General features: G+C 47.0%; 1 protein-coding gene across 3 annotated transcripts in view; it reads left to right on the top strand.

The window, feature by feature from the left end:
• Positions 1-13,232: 13,232 nt before the first annotated feature.
• Rab11fip1 (RAB11 family interacting protein 1) overlaps positions 13,233-17,783 on the top strand; it is a 35,368-nt gene continuing 30,817 nt past the window's right edge. For all 3 annotated transcript variants that reach the window (XM_027395387.2, XM_035453505.1, XM_027395388.2), the window contains exon 1: positions 13,233-13,609. In XM_027395387.2, the coding sequence (XP_027251188.1) occupies positions 13,233-13,609 (377 nt within the window). The remainder of the gene's footprint in view (positions 13,610-17,783) is intronic.

The raw sequence follows: 17,783 nt of genomic DNA on the forward strand, positions 1-17,783 counted from the left end.
AGCCATTTCAGATTCCTCTGTTGAGAATTCCCTATTTAGTTCTGCACCCCACTTTTTAATTTCGTTGTTTGGTGTTTTGGTGGCTAGCTTCTTGAGCTCCTTATATATTTTGGAAATCAGTCCTCTGTCAGATGTGGGATCGGTGAAGATCTTTTCCCATTCTGTGGGTGGTCGTTTTATCCTACTGACTGTTTCCTTTGCCTTGCAGAAGCTTCTCAGTTTCAGTAGGTCCCATTTATTAATTGCAGACCTCAATGTCTGTGCTTCTGGCGTAATGTTCAGGAAGTGGTCTCCTGTGCCAATTTGTTCAAGGGTTGTTCCCACTTTCTCTTCTAGAAGATTCAGTGTGGTTGGATTTATGCTGAGATCTTTGATCCATTTGCACTTAAGTTTTGTGCATGGTGACAGGTATGGATCTATCTGTAATTTTCTGCATGTCCGCATCCAATTGTGCCAGCACCATTTGTTGAAGATGCTGTCTTTTTTCCATTGTATAGATTTAGCACCTTTGTCAAAAATAAGGTATCCATAGGTGCGTGGGTCGATATCAGGGTTTTCAATTCGATTCCATTGGTCTATCAGTCTATTTTTGTGCCAATACCAAGCTGTTTTCAGAACTATGGCTCTATAGTAGAGCTTGAAGTCGGGGATGGTGATGCCTCCAGAAGATCCTTTATTGTAAAGAGTTGTTTTGGCTATCCTGGGCTTTTTATTTTTCCATATAAAGTTGAGTATTGTTCTTTCAATGTCTGTGAAAAACTGTGTTGGGATTTTGATGGGGATTGCATTGAATCTGTAGATTGCTTTTGGCAGGATTGCCATTTTTACTATGTTAATTCTACCTATCCATGAGCATGGGAGATCTTTCCATTTTCTGGTATCTTCTTTAATTTCTTTCTTTAAGGTCTCAAAGTTCTTATTGTACAGGTCTTTCACTTTTTTGGTTAGTGTTACCCCCAGGTATTTTATGTTGCTTGTGGATATTGTGAAAGGTGATGTTTCCCTGATTTCTTTCTCATTGGATTTATCATCTGTGTATAGTAGGGCTACTGATTTTTTTGAGTTAATTTTGTATCCTGCTACCTTGCTGAAGGTGTTTATCAGCCGTAGGAGTTCCCTGGTAGAGTTTTTCGGGTCACTAATGTAGACTATCATGTCGTCTGCAAATAGTGAAAGTTTTACTTCATCCTTTCCAATTTGTATCCCTTTGATCCCCTTTTCTTGTCTTATTGCTATAGCCAGAACTTCAAGTACAATATTGAAGAGATATGGAGAGAGTGGACAGCCTTGTCTTGTTCCTGATTTTAGAGGAAACGCTTTGAGTTTCTCTCCATTTACTTTGATGTTGGCTATTGGTTTGGTATATATTGCCTTGATCATGTTTAGATATGTTCCTGTTATTCCTGTTCTCTCCAAGATCTTTATCATGAAGGGATGTTGGATTTTGTCAAAGGCTTTTTCAGCATCTAGTGAGATGATCATGTGGTTTTTCTTTTTCAGTTTGTTTATATAGTGGATTACATTGATGGATTTTCGTATGTTGAACCATCCTTGCATCCCTGGGATAAAGCCTACTTGATCATGGTGGATGATTTTTCTGATATGTTCTTGTATTCGGTTGGCCAATATTTTGTTGAGTATTTTAGCATCGATGTTCATGAGGGATATCGGTCTGTAGTTCTCTTTCTTAGTCATATCTTTGTGAGGCTTGGGTATCAAAGTGATTGTAGCCTCATAGAAAGAGTTTGGCAATATCCCATCTGCTTCTATTGTGTGGAACAGTTTGAGGAGTACTGGAATTAGCTCTTGTTTGAATTTCTGGTAGAATTCTGCAGTGAAGCCATCTGGCCCTGGGCTTTTTTTGGTTGGGAGGCTTTTGATTACTGCTTCTATCTCATTAGGGGTTATAGTTCGATTTAAACTGTCTATCTGATCTTGATTTAATTTTGGTAAGTGATATTTATCCAGAAAGTTGTCCATTTCCTTTAGGTTTTCCAATTTTGTGGAATACAGGTTTTCAAAGTATGACCTAAAGATTCTCTGGATTTCCTCAGTGTCCGTTGTTATGTCTCCCTTTTCATTTCTGATTTTGTTAATTAGCATGCTCTCTCTCTGCCTTTTGGTTAGTTTGGCTAGAGGTTTGTCTATCTTGTTGATCTTCTCAAAGAACCAACTCTTTGTTTCATTGATTCTTTGTACTGTTTTCCTAGTTTCTACTTTGTTGATTTCGGCTCTCAGGTTGATTATTTCCTGGCGTCTACTCCTCCTTGGTGAGTTTGCTTCCTCTTGCTCTAAAGCTTTCAGTTGTTCTGTCAATTCTCTAATGTGACTTTCCTCCAGTTTCTTCATGTGAGCACTTAGTGCTATGAACTTCCCTCTTAGCACTGCTTTCAGGGTGTCCCATAAGTTCGGGTATGTTGTGTCTACATTCTCATTAAATTCTAGAAAGTCTTTGATTTCTTTTTTTATTTCTTCCTCAACCAAGGAATGGTGCAATTGGGAGTTATTCATTTTCCACGTAAATGTAGGTTTTCTGCAATTCGTATTGCTGTTGAATTCTAGCTTTAATGCATGGTGGTCTGATAAGATACAGGGGGTTATTTCAATACTTTTGTACCTGTGGAGGTTTGCTTTGCTGCCAACTATGTGGTCAATTTTTGAGAAGGTTCCATGTGGCGCTGAGAAGAAGGTATATTCTTTTGTGTTTGGATGGAATGTTCTATAGATATCTGTTAAACCCAGTTGTGTCATAACTTCTTTCAGATCCTTTGTTTCTTTGTTAAGTTTCTGTCTAGTAGTTCTGTCCAGTGGTATAAGGGGGGTGTTGAAGTCTCCTACTATAAGTGTGTGTGGTTTTATGTGTGGTTTGAGCTTTAGTAATGTTTCTTTTACAAAAGTGGATGCTTTTGTATTAGGGGCATAGATGTTCAGGATTGAGACTTCGTCTTGATGGACTTTTCCTGTGATGAGTATGAAATGCCCTTCTTTATCTCTTTTGATTGCTTTCAGTTTAAAGTCTAATTTGTTAGATATTAGTATTGCTACCCCAGCTTGTTTCTTGAGCCCATTTGATTGGAAAATCTTTTCCCATCCTTTTACTCTGAGGTATCGCCTGTCTTTGAATTTGAGGTGTGTTTCTTGTAAACAGCAGAAGGATGGATTCTGTCTTCGTATCCATTCTGTTAGCCTGTATCTTTTTATGGGTAAGTTAAGACCATTGACATTCAGGGATATTAACGTCCATTGTTCATTGGTTCTTCTTAGTTTTGGATTTATTGTTGGTGGTATCATTGCGTGTGGATTTTGCCCTTCTGTTTCTTTTTGTGTTTGGTGAAATTCGATTAACTACTGACAGTGTTTTTGTGAGTGTAGTTATGTTCGTTGGGTTGGAGTTTTCCTTCCAGAGCCTTCTGTAGTGCTGGATTTGTTGATATGTATTGTTTAAATCTGTTTTTGTCGTGGAATATCTTGTTTTCTCCATCTATAGTGATTGAAAGTTTTGCTGGGTACAGTAGTCTGGGTTGACATCCATGCTCCCTTAGTGCTTGTAGGGTATCTATCCAAGACCTTCTGGCTTTCAGAGTTTCCATTGAGAAGTCGGGTGTGATTCTGATTGGTTTGCCTTTATATGTTACTTGGCCTTTTTCCTTTGCTGCTCTTAATATTTTCTCTTTATTCTGTAGATTTGGTGTTTTGATTATTATGTGTCGGGGGACTTCTTTTTGTGGTCCAGTCTGTTTGGTGTCCTGTAAGCTTCTTGTACTTTCATAGGCATATCCTTCTGTAGGTTGGGGAAGTTTTCTTCTATGATTTTGTTGAATATGTTTTCTGTACCTTTGAGCAGTATTTCTTCACCTTCTTCTACACCTATTATTCTTAGGTTTGGCCTTTTTACGGTGTCCCATATTTCCTGGATATTTTGTGTTAGGGTTTTGTTGGACTTGAGGTTCTCTTTGGTGGATGAATGTATATCCTCTAGCGAGTCTTCAGTGGCTGAGATTCTCTCTTCCATCTCTTGAATCCTGTTGGATACACTTACATCTTTAGTTCCTGATCGTTTATCCAACCTTTCCATTTCCAACATGGTCTCATTCTGTGTTTTCTTTATTGTGTGTATTTCAGCTTTCATGTTTTGAACTATTTCAAGAGCTTCCTTCACTTGCTTGGATGTTTTTTCTTGGCTTTCTTTGGATTCTTTAAGAGATTTATTTATTTCTTGAATTTTTTGGTTTGTCTTTTCCTCCAATTCATTTAATTTTTTGTTTGTTTTCTCTTCTATTTCTTTAAGGGATTTTCTTGTTTCCTCTTTAAAGGTCTCTATCAACTTGCTGAGATAATTTTTGAGGTCCATCTCATCTTCATGCTCTGTGTTGGGCTTTTCAGCTCTTGCCGGAGTGGAGTCCCTAGGTTCTGGTGGTGTCATGTTGGTCTTTGTGTTGTTGAGTGAAATCTTATTCTGTCTTCTCCCCATATCCTTTTAGTGGGTGCGGGTGGGTTCTCTCTATCTCCTCTTGTGGCCCAGTGGTGTGTGGGGGCTAGGAATTCGATGTCCACAACTCTAGATGATCTCGACGCTCCTGGTGGTCTCCTCGCTAGTTCCTAGTTTCTTGGTCGTTCGGCGGAATGGAAGAGTGGGGTGCTACCAGATTTGGGGCACAGGGAGCTCCTCCCTGCCTGGGCTTGTCTGGCCCAAGCCGGCAGGCTCAGGAGGGGGTGGTGGGATGGGGGTGGTGGGGTGTTCTGGTCTGGGGTCGGGAGCGGGCAGGAGCTCACTCACCTAGTTCCAGGCCAGTCTGCGGCGGCGGAATGTAAGAATGGAGTGCTAGCAGATTGGTGGGGCAGAGGGCTCCTCCCTCTCTGGGCGTGTCTGGCCCAAGCCGGCAGGCTCAGGAGGGGGTGGTGGGATGGGGGTGGTGGGGTGTTCTGGCCTGGAGTCGGGAGCGGGCAGGAGCTCACTCACCTAGTTCCAGGTCAGTCTGCGGCGGCGGAATGTAAGAATGGGGTGCTAGCAGATTGGTGGGGCAGAGGGCTCCTCCCTCTCTGGGCGTGTCTGGCCCAAGCCGGCAGGCTCAGGAGGGGGTGGTGGGATGGGGGTGGTGGGGTGTTCTGGTCTGGGGTCGGGAGCGGGCAGGAGCTCACTCACCTAGTTCCAGGTCAGTCTTCGGCGGCGGAATGTAAGAATGGGGTGCTAGCAGATTGGTGGGGCAGAGGGCTCCTCCCTCTCTGGGCGTGTCTGGCCCAAGCCGGCAGGCTCAGGAGGGGGTGGTGGGATGGGGGTGGTGGGGTGTTCTGGTCTGGGGTCGGGAGCGGGCAGGAGCTCACTCACCTAGTTCCAGGCCAGTCTGCGGCGGCGGAATGTAAGAATGGAGTGCTAGCAGATTGGTGGGGCAGAGGGCTCCTCCCTCTCTGGGCGTGTCTGGCCCAAGCCGGCAGGCTCAGGAGGGGGTGGTGGGATGGGGGTGGTGGGGTGTTCTGGTCTGGGGTCGGGAGCGGGCAGGAGCTCACTCACCTAGTTCCAGGCCAGTCTGCGGCGGCGGAATGTAAGAATGGGGTGCTAGCAGATTGGTGGGGCAGAGGGCTCCTCCCTCTCTGGGCGTGTCTGGCCCAAGCCGGCAGGCTCAGGAGGGGGTGGTGGGATGGGGGTGGTGGGGTGTTCTGGTCTGGGGTCGGGAGCGGGCAGGAGCTCACTCACCTAGTTCCAGGCCAGTCTGCGGCGGCGGAATGTAAGAATGGAGTGCTAGCAGATTGGTGGGGCAGAGGGCTCCTCCCTCTCTGGGCGTGTCTGGCCCAAGCCGGCAGGCTCAGGAGGGGGTGGTGGGATGGGGGTGGTGGGGTGTTCTGGTCTGGGGTCGGGAGCGGGCAGGAGCTCACTCACCTAGTTCCAGGCCAGTCTGCGGCGGCGGAATGTAAGAATGGAGTGCTAGCAGATTGGTGGGGCAGAGGGCTCCTCCCTCTCTGGGCGTGTCTGGCCCAAGCCGGCAGGCTCAGGAGGGGGTGGTGGGATGGGGGTGGTGGGGTGTTCTGGTCTGGGGTCGGGAGCGGGCAGGAGCTCACTCACCTAGTTCCAGGTCAGTCTGCGGCGGCGGAATGTAAGAATGGAGTGCTAGCAGATTGGTGGGGCAGAGGGCTCCTCCCTCTCTGGGCGTGTCTGGCCCAAGCCGGCAGGCTCAGGAGGGGGTGGTGGGATGGGGGTGGTGGGGTGTTCTGGTCTGGGGTCGGGAGCGGGCAGGAGCTCACTCACCTAGTTCCAGGTCAGTCTTCGGCGGCGGAATGTAAGAATGGAGTGCTAGCAGATTGGTGGGGCAGAGGGCTCCTCCCTCTCTGGGCGTGTCTGGCCCAAGCCGGCAGGCTCAGGAGGGGGTGGTGGGATGGGGGTGGTGGGGTGTTCTGGTCTGGGGTCGGGAGCGGGCAGGAGCTCACTCACCTAGTTCCAGGTCAGTCTGCGGCGGCGGAATCGAGGATGTATAGAAATTTTATTCCTAAAAATTCCTGTATGAATTTCCTTGGGCTACTGTAAAAATATACTATAAGCTTGGTAACTTAAAAAACAAAGAAATGTGTTCTCTCCCTGGTGTTCTAGGGGTTAGCACTCTAAAGCCAGGCAGAGTATCAGTAGTGCTGAACTCATTCTAGGGACTCTAGACAAGGTTTAGCTTCCAGTTTGTAGATACATATGCCAGTTTTCCATTACTGTTACAAATTTCCTGACATAATTGCTTTAAAAGGAGGACAGGCTTATTTTGGCTCACAGTTTTAGATGTTTCTTAATTGGTTAGTCCATTGCTTTGGGACCAGTAGTAAAGTAGCTCAACATGATAGGAATGTGAGGCAAAGGAAGCTCTCTTCTCAAGATAGATGCAAAAGAGAGAAAGCAGACGAGGCTGAGGTCCTGGCGGTCCCTCCAGGGTCTGCACTCATACCATCTCCCATTAAACCTTACCTCTTAGAGGTAATACTACCTCACACTAGCTACTGGGCTGGGGACTAAGATGCTAACACATAAACTTTGGGGGGGATGCTATGTGAATAAGTCCTAGATGGAACACCAAAGAAAGGCCTCTGCCAAACCTAGCTTTGGTGAAGTAGTAAGCTGATTGGTGTTAACTATGGGAGCATAGCCACAGGTTACTTAGAGGAGTAAGAATGACTCAAAGGCAACTGGATCACAAAAAGTCCACTCTGCTCAAGACAGCTGCATCCCAGGAGCTCCACGGGACTCTCTCCTCTCCCCCAGCACCTAGTTACTGCTTTAATGACCTTGGCAATGGGCCTTGTGGATCTTGTAGCTTTCTGAGTTTCTTGAGCCTCATAAGCCTTGCTGCCTCTCAAAAGCTTTCCTCCAGGAGAGAGTGCTTCAGTTAGGAGAAAATAAAATACACAACAGGAGACCTTCCAGATCCAAACCTCAGCAATCCATCGCTTGCATCTCAGCCTCTTTCTCCTGGCCTCTCCCTTTCTGTCTGAGTAGTTCCCCTTTGCTTCACTCCCATGCTCCACCCTCCACCCTACATACTGGGGAAGGAGGATTTTACACATTCTAGGCAAGCCTCTACTGTTGCATTACAGTCCCTTCCCTGATCTACACCCTTCTCCCCAGTGTAAGGAGAAATTCTTCTCCAGAGATCTTGATTGTTCTAGAAGACTTTAATGTTGCTGACTTTAACTGATAAGGGCTTGCTGCCACTTGAAGTGGGGGTGGGGTGGGATGCTTGAGAGAATGCCATTCCAGGAATAGTATACATACATCCCAGCATGGGTAAGGGGGTAGGATTTCCCCAAAGTGCATTCATATGAAGGACTATTAGGCTGAGAGTTATCCTCAGGTTTAAAGTTAACATACTTGTCCAGCACTCAGGAGGTGGATCTCTGTGAGTTCAGAGGTCAACCTAGTCTACAAGAGTGAGTTCAGAACTCCCAAGGCTACACAGAGAAACCCTGTCTTGGAAAAAAAGTTAACATACTTGTACCATGTATAGTGGTATCGAAATGGAAGAGGAGTCAACAGGAGGTAAAACAATCCACACCTGACCCTTGGCCAGCTCTGCCTTGTACAGGACTGTGCCCAGGGGTCCTGGAAGTTGGAAGAATAAATGCTAGTGGCTGATGTAGGAAAAGTCGGAAAGGGAGCAAGCCCCTGAGAAGTGGCTTTTAATGGGACAACTCAAGGGGTTTGGTCTGAAAATATTCTGCCTTCCCTGTATGCCACAAATGGTCCTAGAAAAGTCAAATGGGGCTTGCAGCTAGAAATACAGAATACTTTCTCATCTGCAATCCAATGTTTAACTCCTGGTATATATCCCATTTTAATTTTATAATAAGAACAAATAAATAAAGATTGTATTTAAAAAAGTGTTTGTACAGGGTAATGCTGTGGCAGTTGCTGAGATTTAACAGCTTTATTTGGAAGCATTCGAGTGTGGTGACATCTTTCTTGCATAAATAAAGCTGTCTGGGAGTCAGAGAATGAAGCTTGCTGCTGGCTAACCATAGGGATCTGGAGGTATGTACAGACACACAGGAAGTGACAGATCTGGGCATTTATATCTTTTCTACTTAGCTGTCTTCTACTCACAAGAAATTGGAAGGTGCCGGGCAGTGGTGGCGCTCGCCTTTAATCCCAGCACCCAGGAGGTAGAGGCAGGCCGATCTCTGTGAATTTGAGACCAGCCTGGTCTACAAGAGCTAGTTCCACGACTGCCTCCAAAGCCACAGAGAAACCCTGTCTCAAAAGAAAAGAAAGAAAGAAATTGGAAGGCCTAGCTAGCTAGAAATGGTGATGCAGACGTGAGATTCCTATTTCCTGTGCACAAAAGAATAAAACGGTGTTCAGTCAAAGTGCCAAGAGACAAACTAGGAAATAGGAGATGCAGGGAAGTCTTTGTCAAAATAGGTATAAGTGGGGGCACATTTGTCCTATAGCCTAGGAGTTATAGTGGGATCTAGAACTTTCTCTGAGAGGTCTTGACAGCACCTTCGTGTTATCCATGTCACAGTCTTGTTAAACAAAGGCAATGGCATCAAGTTTGAAAGAAAAAACAAAGATCTATGGGCACTATCTCTATCTACTTCTGCCAGTTTTTCATTTCAGTTTTTTGGGAGGTTTGTTTGTTTCTGCTTGGCAGTACTGTGCGATACTTCATGGATATCAGACAAGGGCTCTACCACTAAGCTACTCAGGGCAATGGAAAAAGACCCTGATATTGGAGACTTACACTTCCTCATCCCTCAATGAGTCAGCCAGAGACACTTGTTCCTTCCTTGTCATAGTTTGCTTTCAATTGCTGTGATAAACACCATGCCTAAAAGCAACTGGGGGGCAGAAGGGTTGATTTCCATTTTACAACTTACAATCAGTAAGGAAAGGCAGGACAGATATTCAAGGCAGGAATTCAAGGCAGTCACTGAAGCAGAGGATGAGGAGGAATTCTACTTACTGTCTTGTTCCCCGTGGCTTACTCAGCTTGCTTGTCCTTCTTCCCAAATATATCTATGTTTTTGTCAAGTTGACAAAAAACCAACAAAAAACCAACCACCCTGAGCTCTGGGTGGTAGTGGCTCAAACCTTCCCAGAACTCAGGAGGCAGAGGCAGGCATATCCTTGTGAGTTTGAGGCCAGCCTGGTCTACAGAGAGAGATCCAGGACAGCCAGGCAGCCAGGGCTACACAGTGAAACCCTGTCTCAAAAACCAAAACAAACAAACAAACAAAAAAAAAAAACCAACCTGCACATTCCTCAAACCTTCACAATAGAAGACAGCAGTCACAGCCAACCTAGTGGGCAGGAGCCAAGGCAGCTGGACACAAGAGGCTAGACAGCTATTTACCAACAGTTGGGTGAATGAATCACTGTGTGTGGACATTTGTCTCCACCACACCCTGGAATCTTTGGCAAAGAGTGAGAACAGGCAGCCATTATTACCAGACTCTTCCAGCCCCTCCTCTGGACTGCCTCATCAGCCGCCTAAACTTCCCAGGGATCTTTTTTTTTTTTTTTTTGTTAAGCCATTTTATGGCAGTGACTCCCAATTGGGAGGGCAGTGACAGTGTCCCTTTGCTTGAATAGCTCTTCTCTCCTCCCCCAGCATGGATGAGGAAGCTGCGGGCTGGCCACTACAAATCTGCATTCCTGATCAGAACTACCTGCCCATCCTGGTCACTGCCTATGGAGAAGCCTGGGAGCCTTCGTCCTGCTGGCTGTGCGTTGCTGCTATTTACTGCAGGAGGACAGCTGCTGCCCTGCCTGTCCTGTCTAACCTGCCCGGCACCTTGTCTGTGTGCTCAGGGTTGACTGAATCTCTCTTCCTCTTTCGGGGTAGAGTGGGAGGAAGAACAGTTCTTTTTCTCTCTCCACCCCAGCCACAGGAGGTATTTACAAACACTCCCAATGGCCCAGTAAGGTTGCTGGCCTGCCTTTAGGATAACCAGCTGCCAAGGAGTGGTGGTGCAGTTGATGGGCAGCCAGAGCCCCTAGTCTGTCAACCTTGTCTTAGCCCTTGTCACTGTGCCTGTGTGTTCCTCGTCAGGTTACAGTATTGTCAAAATGGAAGCAGACATATTCTCACTCAGTCCTGAGTCACTCAGGACAGTGTTCTGAGGCCCCAAGAACGAGAAGAAAACAACCACCTTATAGGTCCACAACTGGCTAAGAAACACCCTATTCCCTCTTTATTGACAAATCTCCAATTCCCTCCCTGTCTAAGGCTAGTCCCAGGCAATTCACTTGGTCCCTGCTGGGAGTCCACTCTCAGAGAAGATGGGCCTCACTTATTGGGTGCTGGTGATGTGGTGGTACTGCCCTCCCCCATCCTGCCATCCCTGCTTAGTCAATCTCTGTGTGACAGAAACCCAAACACACAAGGTCACAAATACTCATGATGTCAACTTTCCCACTCCACCTCCCTCTCTTTATCCCTTCCATGAGTGAAGACATGCTGTCTCCTGCTCACCCTGAGAGACTGCCCAGCTCTGGCTTAATCCTTACTCTCTTCCTTGTGGAAGGAGCACACACACACACACACACACACACACACACACACCACACACACCACACGTGACTGGGAGCTGAGCAACATGACCCATGTCTGAAATCTCAGCTCTCAGAGGGCAGACAGGACAAAGAAAAGTTTGAGGTCGGTCTGCAGTACATGCAGATACCTTGTTTTTCTTTTAAAAAAAATAAATAATATAGCAAAAATAAGTATTTAAAATTATTTTTATTTTATGTGTGTGGGTATTTTGCTTGCATGTATGTCTGCGTACCAAATACATGCCTGGTCCCTGTAGAGGCCAGAAGAGCTTATCAGATCCTCTTGAACTATAGACAGTTTTGAGCCGCCATGTAGGTGCTGGGAATCAAACCTGGGTCATCTGGAAGAGCAAGAAATGCTCCTAACTGTTGAGCTATCTCTCTAGCCCCAATAATTTCAGAGGAAATCAGAGCTGAAAACTTCCTCCCAGAGCCAATTTGGATGGCAGATCTAGACTCTGTCCAGCTGGAGGACGCTGAAGAAGCAGGACAGCCAACTGAGTAAAGACAGCAAATCCTAAAGAGGGCAAGATGCAAGCAGATGACACAGGGGAAAGAGGGTCTCCAGGGGGAAATGAATGAAGGTAAATAGTTGTCACCTGCATGTTCTTCTCTATCACAGCTGTCTGGCAACTGGGCACAGTTGCTCACAACCCTCCCCAGGCTGGCTCCCCAGGTCTTACGCTGGTGTTGATAATCTGCATGTCCTGGCCACCTTGTCAGTCTTATTTTCTACGACACCACCACCATCTCCCCCCCACCCCCATACACCCCTGCCACGCCTAAAGACTGAGGAACCGGGGATTTGAACAATTCATTTGCATCAAGTCAAACCTTGGAGAAATCTTTGTGAAGCAGTGGGGAGTATTTAGATTGATAGGGGGGCAGCAACAGTCAAAAAGACTATGGAAGCAGCCCAGGCCTGGAGGGAGAGAAACTTTCTGGGCTGTAGGTTTGTTTGTCCAGAAGTCAAGGAAAACACGGGGGTGGGACCCAAAGAGGAATGCCTTCAAGTCTCTAAGTAAGAAAGCAATGAGCTGGTGGTGATGCAACACTGCAGGGCTTCCAGATGTTAGGGAAGCAGTTGACAGGTGATAGGAGGGAATCCAGAGCAGGAGACAGAAACCTGGTATTCTGAGAATGTGGTAAAGCTGTGGTGCAGTATATTCTAGCATGGGATCCAAGACACCAGGGTTCTATTCTCAGCTTTAATGCATTGTTGTGCCACATCCTTTTCCTGAACCTTTCCTTAATCGTAAGACCTAAAAGCCCTCCAGTCTGAAGACTTGCCACAGGAGACCTCGGCCTTTGAAGGATGATGCCCTGAAACACACAGGGAAGTCGCCAATCTACTAGACACTGGGAACAAGAAAGTAGACGGGTTGGAGGTCAGAGATGGAGCCCGGGGACAATGCAAGAAGCTAAGTGGGAAGAAATGGGGAACCAAAGGGATTGGTTTCACAATCCCATTTCCAGTTCCCCCTTCTTGCTCTTCCTAGCCCAGCCTCACCTTATTTGGTGAGGGCAGGTACCACAGGCCGGCCCATCACCCTCCCGTTCTCTGTTCCACTTCGCAGGTCCAAATAACAACCTTATACCGTCCCTGGTGCCTGCCTTCCCTCAGAGTAGTACCCAGCGGACCAGAGTAAGAGGAGCAATGCTTGGGGTCGGTTGTCTTGCTTATCCTGAGCAGTTACCACTTTCGGAACCCTCTCCACGTGTAGTGCTGAAAACTCAAATTTATCACTTTCTTTACAGCAGTCCAAGGGATGACTGTTGCCTTGTTTCACACAGGAGGAAACTGAGGCAAAGTTTTAAGTAATCTACACAAGGCCACACATCTGCGGTTTGCAGGTACAGGTCTAGAAATTATGCATGATTTCCAAGCCAGGGCTTCCGCCTAGCTCCTGTCGCCTCCTAGGGACTCAGGTAGCTGAGGACCTCACGTTGCATCACTAACTCCCTGGTCCAAACCCTTCAGTAAGCGCCAGCCCACGTGATCTTTAGGTCCCCGCCTTCTCCTAGCCCCGCCCGACTCTCTGTCTCCGAGAGGCCCGCCCCACAGGCAGGTGGCGCGCGGGCTTGGGGGCGTGACGGGGGCGTGGCCGGAAGCCTTAAAGCGGCCCGGGAGCCGGGTGGGCGGTGCAGATCGAGGGCAGCGGCTACCCAGTGGATTCTCACCCTGCCCGGTACGGCGTCGGCCACCATGTCCCTGGCGGCCTCAGCGGGTCGGGGCCTGGGGACCATGTGGTCCCCTACACATGTGCAGGTGACGGTGCTACAGGCGCGGGGCCTGCGGGCCAAGGGTCCCGGGGGTACAAGCGACGCGTACGCGGTGATCCAGGTGGGCAAGGAGAAGTACGCCACGTCGGTGTCGGAGCGCAGCCTGGGCGCGCCCGTGTGGCGCGAGGAGGCCACCTTCGAGCTGCCGCCGCTGCTGTCCTCGGGGGCCGCGCCCGCCGCCGCCGCCACCTTGCAGCTCACCGTCCTGCACCGCGCGCTGCTCGGTCTCGATAAGTTCCTGGGCCGCGCCGAGGTGGACCTGCAGGAGCTGCACCGGGACCAGAACCGCAGGAAGAAGCAGTGAGTGGGCGCGGGGCGTCTAGGGGAGGAAGGGCGCTCGGGGCAGCGCTGTTCCTGAGGGGCGAGCGTAACAGCCACCGCGCGATGGCTTCGCTCTCCTAACCCAGCTTCCCGTCCGGCTCTCACAGTGTAGGGGCTTTCGGAAGGCAGGAGAGGTTTTGAGTCCTCTGGGCTCCTCGGAACGCGCCGCACACAGTAAGCACTAGATGAATATTTGATGAATTGAGATAATATGCGGGTAGGAGAATTCCTATTAGGTTGGGTATTGTGTGCCTGATGTGCGCTTTAACTTGGGTGGAAGGCCCCCTGGGTATTTTGTTAAGCTTGACGCTTTGAGGTGAGAACCCTTGGGGGCAGGGAGCAGAGAAAACTAATTGGAGTGAAAGCCTCAACGCCCCAGAGCTGGAGGACTGCTGGGCGGAAAAAGACACCAACCTGGTGATTGCTGATTCAAATTCCCACCTGAAGCCGCCCCTCAGCATGGACTCTAGAACAGTTTGGTGTTTTGCTCAGAATTAGTGGTAGGTGATGATGTGAGCCTTATGGTTCTTTGGAATTTGGTAAATTCTCTCTGGTCTTAATTCCTAGTAGGCAGCTACTCACTTGCCCTCACCAGTTATTTCTCAGTCGAAGTTTCTGACAGGGCGCCCTAATTCTGCAAGAAAAGCTGTGCAAACCCCAGTTCATCTTAAAGTCTTACAGATTTATTTGTTCTTGTTCACTGGTTTTTGGAAAGGGCCGCTTAACCAATGGAGCATTTGATTGCATTCATCTCATGTACCAAAGAAAGCTTAGACTTGCCTAGCTGGTTACTTTGCTTGACCTTAGAGATGCCAGTCATGTTACCATGTAAACCCCAGTTTATGAAACACACCCGTTCAGTCCCTGTACTTTAGATATACAGTGTTTTAACTTTTCCTTGGGGTGGGGCAGGAGGAGCCAGAGCAACTGTAGTTTCCAGGCTAGGGTGGTTCAGTTTCAGCCTGCATGTGTTCAATTGAAACACTTGATTCGTTTTTGTGGCCACAGATGAATAGGCATTTCTGAACTCAAAAAAAAAGGAGAGCCTTGACATGAGGTTGGATGGGTAGCCTGAAACAGCCACTTACAAGCCATGCTGTATATATGGAGCAGAAACTGAAGCCGGCCTTTTTTCCATCTTTATTAAATGGCACTTGAGGGGCTTGGGTTGTTGGCTGTTGGATCTTTCTTCTTCATATTGTCCCATTCCAAGATGAATGTTCACATCTCTGTTCACTATCTGTTTTATCTCATCCCCTTGCAAGATAGATTGCATCCCCTGCCAGAGATGGGGCTTCCAGAGTCCTGGGTCTGATGTCTACTTGGTCCTGACTCACAGTTGGGTTGCTGTAGCTCAGTTTCGCTATTTACAAATGGAGCTTGCTGCTACCCTTAATTGATGTTTGCAAAGGGTTCTGCTTCCTGGATGAAGGAAGCCAGTGAGAGAGGTTCAAAAGGTCCTGCACTGCTGTGTGAGAGATGGCAACCTCCTTAAGCTCCCTTTCATCTCTGTATCAGGTTTTCCTCATTTTCTCGAAGGTAATCCTAAACCTACATGGTTGTTCCTGTTTCTGTCACATGAGCGGGTTACCACTTAGTCATAATATTGACTGGCAGGGAAATTGTGCTTACTTAGTGGGTTTTATAACTGCCATAGACTGTCTTTGGTTTTTCAACAAGTAGGTGGTATTGCAAAGTTTCCATCTACCTCTTTCTGGGGCTTTCCTAGCTTCTGGGGGAACCCAGTTAACCTAAGACTGTCTGATGATGCCCTGATGTAACTCCAAGGTGCCCCAGGTATCGGAGAATTGAAGATTAAGATATAGCCTGAGAGGTGTCGGTTTTAACAGAAAGAGGTTTGGCTAGAAAATCTATTTGAACTAGTTATTAATGGTTTGATTACACCTTCTATGTTAAAAATCAGAAACAAAACAAAAAACTAAAATCTTGGTCTGCTCGCTCTCTGGTGTGTGTGTGTGTGTGTGTGTGTGTGTGTGTGTGTGTGTGTGTAGCAAAACAGAGGGTGTTTTATTTGGTTTCAGACACTGAGATTTGAGGTCCATTATGCTAAGAGCCAACTTACTAATTGTTCTCTTGATTAACCCCTATATATCAATTTTGCAGTCAAGAGAATATGCTCTTTTCCCCCCAAGACAGGGTTTTTCTGTAGCTTTGGAGTCTGCCTGGGAGCTCACTCTGTAGACCAGACTGGCCTCAAACTCACAGAGATCCGCCTGATTCTGCCACCTGAGTTGTGGGATTAAAGGCATGAGTCACACCTTCCAGCTTATGATTCTTAATGTGCTGCCCTTAAATTTAATATGATAGCACACACATTTAAAGTACCAAGTAGTCTACTATATAGGGCAGCCTAACTGCAGGCAGGATATATAAAGGTAGGATGCATTTAGTAGTAAGGAATGTGTGGTCTTCAGTTGGGAAAAGTAGAAGGGAATTGATTTTATTCTTGTATCTGTTAAGGACCTGAGGAGCTAGTTAAGTACTGTGACAACAGCAGATATCAGTCAGAAGAACATCCAGGCAAAAAGCATATAGGACCTTCAGCCCAACTTCCTAGTCTCCTGTGGTTGATTGGTTTAAAACAAAAACAAACAGACAAACCTTCCTAAGGTGCTAAAAGCAACAAAAATTTGGGAAATTATCTCTTAGAGTAGATTTATTCAGCCTGGGAGCTGGATATACAAGTAGGAGGGCCATTATGCAAGTAAACACCATAAAATTTAGTATTGTAGTAATCTTCAAGATGTTAAACCAGGGAGGGAATGGTGGAGAATCCACTTCCTGTATCAGTTGAGACCAATGGCTGCCTATGAAAGCGTTTGGATATTGTAGAGGTTACATGGTTTGAAAAGTTTTAAAAGGTATTAAGATGGTAAAATAAGTTACCCGTGGAAAATTTTGTATTATTAAAAATAAAGAGTTGAGGAGTTGTTTTTCTGAGAGACTTAAGTGTAGAGAAATGGCTTAACTGAGCATGGGGGGTCTTGAAGTCACAAGTAAACAGTTGGTGGTGTGCTTTAGGCTTCTTGTGCACATTTAAATTGCCTTATATAGCAGGGTGGAAAATTTAAGCAATATTGTTACTGGCTACCACCCCCCCCCCTTCTTTCTTGTAATTTCCCTTACAGATAAGGTTGGGCCTTCCTGGAATCATTCATCTCTCAGGCAGCGTGGGGGCCCCTCCCACTCCAGTGTAGAAACCCGAGCTCCTGGTTCTCTGTACATCTTGTGATAAACACCCCTCCCTCATCTTGGCTTTGGGATGAAATGACCTCAGGAGGGGAGTACATCAAAGGTGTCACTAAGTGATGATGGTATTACTTATGATTTCACTTGTCAGACGTTCAGTAAGAATGGAGGACGTTCTACCTGTTCTACCCCCTTTCTCATCTCTATAAAGTATGTGTATGCCAGGCGGGCAGGCGGGCAGGTGCTCTAGCCACTGAACTCTATTCCCAACCCTCGAAAATACTTTGTGTGTATATGTGTTGTGCTTGTGTGCCCAGCACATGCATGTGAGTTTGCATGTGCATGTCTGTGTAAGGGTCCATGTAGAGGCCAGAGACTGACATCAGGTGATCTCCTCAACATTGCTCTCTACCTCATGTATCAGGCAGAGTCTCCCACTTGAACACAGAGTGTCTAGCTAGCCAGCTTGCTCTGGGGATCACCTGTGCCCATCTGAGATTGCAGGTGGGCCCCCACACCTACCTAACATTAATGTGGACATTTAACTTGGATCCTCAGGGTCGTGAGGCAAGCGTTTTTTTTTTTTTTTTTTTTTTTTTTTTTTACCTGTTAAGCCATCTCCCCATCCCCCTCCACTTATTATCCTGAGGCAAGGATTCAGGATCTCACTGATTTGCCTGAGCTGGCTAGCCAATAAGCAGCGAGGTTCTACCTTTCTTTCTTCTTCTTTTTTTTTTTTTTTTGTTTTTTTTGTTTTTTTCAAGACAGGGTTTCTCTGTGTAGCTTTGGAGCCTATCCTGGCACTCGCTCTGGAGACCAGGCTGGCCTCAAACTCACAGAGATCCGCCTGCCTCTGCCTCCCAAGTGTTGGGATTACAGGCGTGCGCCATCAGCTCCCGGCCTCTACCTTTCTTTACTTGCCCCAATACTAGGGTTGTAGACA

This window comes from Cricetulus griseus (assembly GCF_003668045.3).
Source record: "Cricetulus griseus strain 17A/GY chromosome 1 unlocalized genomic scaffold, alternate assembly CriGri-PICRH-1.0 chr1_1, whole genome shotgun sequence".
Taxonomy (NCBI): Eukaryota; Metazoa; Chordata; class Mammalia; order Rodentia; family Cricetidae; genus Cricetulus; species Cricetulus griseus.